The following is a 1,667-nucleotide window of genomic DNA, read 5'->3' as shown; positions in this document are numbered from 1 at the left end:
AATATCTGCCATCTAAGATGTGTCTTCCTCCGGAGATATGTTTATTTTTTCAAGGTGTCAGAGGCACTAGCACCCAGATCACATCTTGATACAGTTTCAGTGATTGAAATGGTCAGAAGCTGAGCTGCATTCCTACTCCTGATTTATCTCACTCCCATGGTGCAACCTGCCTGTCCCTAGTAACAAACCAGTCAGCATTAGTTCTGCAAGTCCAACAAAACCTCACTGCTCAGCCACCTGGCTGATTCCTCTTAAAAATGGCTATGTCTCAAAGGAAAAAGAAATTCTGAGTAGTGAAATCCCTGTGCCTCTGTGTATATTGAATTTTATTGAGTAATCCTTTACTAAATCATTAATTCCCTTATACCTTCAATCACATTTTGGTTTTTTGTTGTATATGTTTCCTAAATAGACTTCAGCAGAAAATGGCTTAATATTCTAATACTGGACAAGTAATTACCCTGGTGAGGACTGAGGCTCATGCCATCCCACAGAAATGAAAACCTCTCCAAGGTCTACATTCAAGATTTTGTGCTGGAGGGATTTGGGGGTGGCCTGGAGACCCAGACCCTACTCTTCACTCTGTTTCTGGCCCTGTACATGGTAACTCTGCTGGGGAACATCCTCATGATCATCATAATTACCCTGGATGCCCGCCTGCACTCCCCAATGTACTTCTTCCTCAAGAACCTCTCCTTTGTGGACTTGTGCTACTCATCTGTGATTGCCCCCAATGCACTGGCCAACTTCTTCTCCTCATCCAAGGTCATCACCTTTGCAGGATGTGCCACCCAGTTTTTCTTTTTCTCCCTCCTGGCCAGCACTGAATGCTTCCTCCTGGGTGTCATGGCCTATGACCGCTTCATGGCCATCTGTAACCCCTTACATTACCCCATCACCATGTGCCAGTCTACCTGCACTCGCCTGGTGCTGGGCGCCTACTGTGGAGGCTGCCTCAACTCTGTTGTGCAGACCAGCTTCACATTCCACCTCTCATTCTGCAGCTCCAACAGCATCAACCATTTCTTCTGTGATGTGCCCCCTCTGCTCCAGATCGCCTGTGGCAACACGGCCATCAATGAACTTCTCTTGTTTGGCATCTGTGGGCTCATCATTGTGGGGGTGACGTTTGTGATCCTCATCTCCTATGGCTACATCACAGTGACCATCCTGAGGATGCGCTCAGGAACTGGGAGACACAAGATCTTCTCCACCTGTGGCTCCCACATGACTGCAGTGACCCTCTTTTTTGGGACTCTCTTTGTCATGTATGCCCAGCCAGGAGCAATTGAGTCCATGGAGCAGGGCAAGGTGATCTCTGTCTTCTACACGCTGGTCATCCCAATGCTCAATCCTCTCATCTACAGTCTGCGAAACAAGGATGTGAAGGAGGCTGTGCAGAGGCTGGGGCAGATACACAGAGCCATGTGAAGTATGTGCTCTAGGGAGTCAGTGTGTCCTGCAGGCTTGATGGAAGATATTGAGGTTGCCACAGTTGGGGAGCTCAGTTTTCTTTAAATGGCATATTTCTCAAACAAGAAGAATAAGTTTTAGATAAATCTCATATGCTATCTACAACCAACAATGATATATTGTGCCCTTGAAAATTAATGGGTTGATTTTAGTTTCAGTGCTTTATTCAGAATAAAATTTTTAGAAATGACTCT

At 46.1% G+C, this 1,667-nt stretch overlaps 1 protein-coding gene across 1 annotated transcript; it reads left to right on the top strand.

Annotated features, from left to right (window-relative positions):
- The first annotated feature begins 480 nt into the window (after positions 1 to 480).
- Positions 481 to 1,431, top strand: LOC140594042 (olfactory receptor 9S13-like). Its single transcript, XM_072722411.1, has one exon. The coding sequence runs from the start codon at positions 481 to 483 to the stop codon at positions 1,429 to 1,431; it is 951 nt and encodes a 316-aa protein (XP_072578512.1).
- Positions 1,432 to 1,667: the final 236 nt, after the last annotated feature.

Source organism: Vulpes vulpes, chromosome 9, assembly GCF_048418805.1.
Source record: "Vulpes vulpes isolate BD-2025 chromosome 9, VulVul3, whole genome shotgun sequence".
Classification (NCBI taxonomy): domain Eukaryota; kingdom Metazoa; phylum Chordata; class Mammalia; order Carnivora; family Canidae; genus Vulpes; species Vulpes vulpes.
This window is presented reverse-complemented; position numbering and strand designations above follow the sequence as displayed.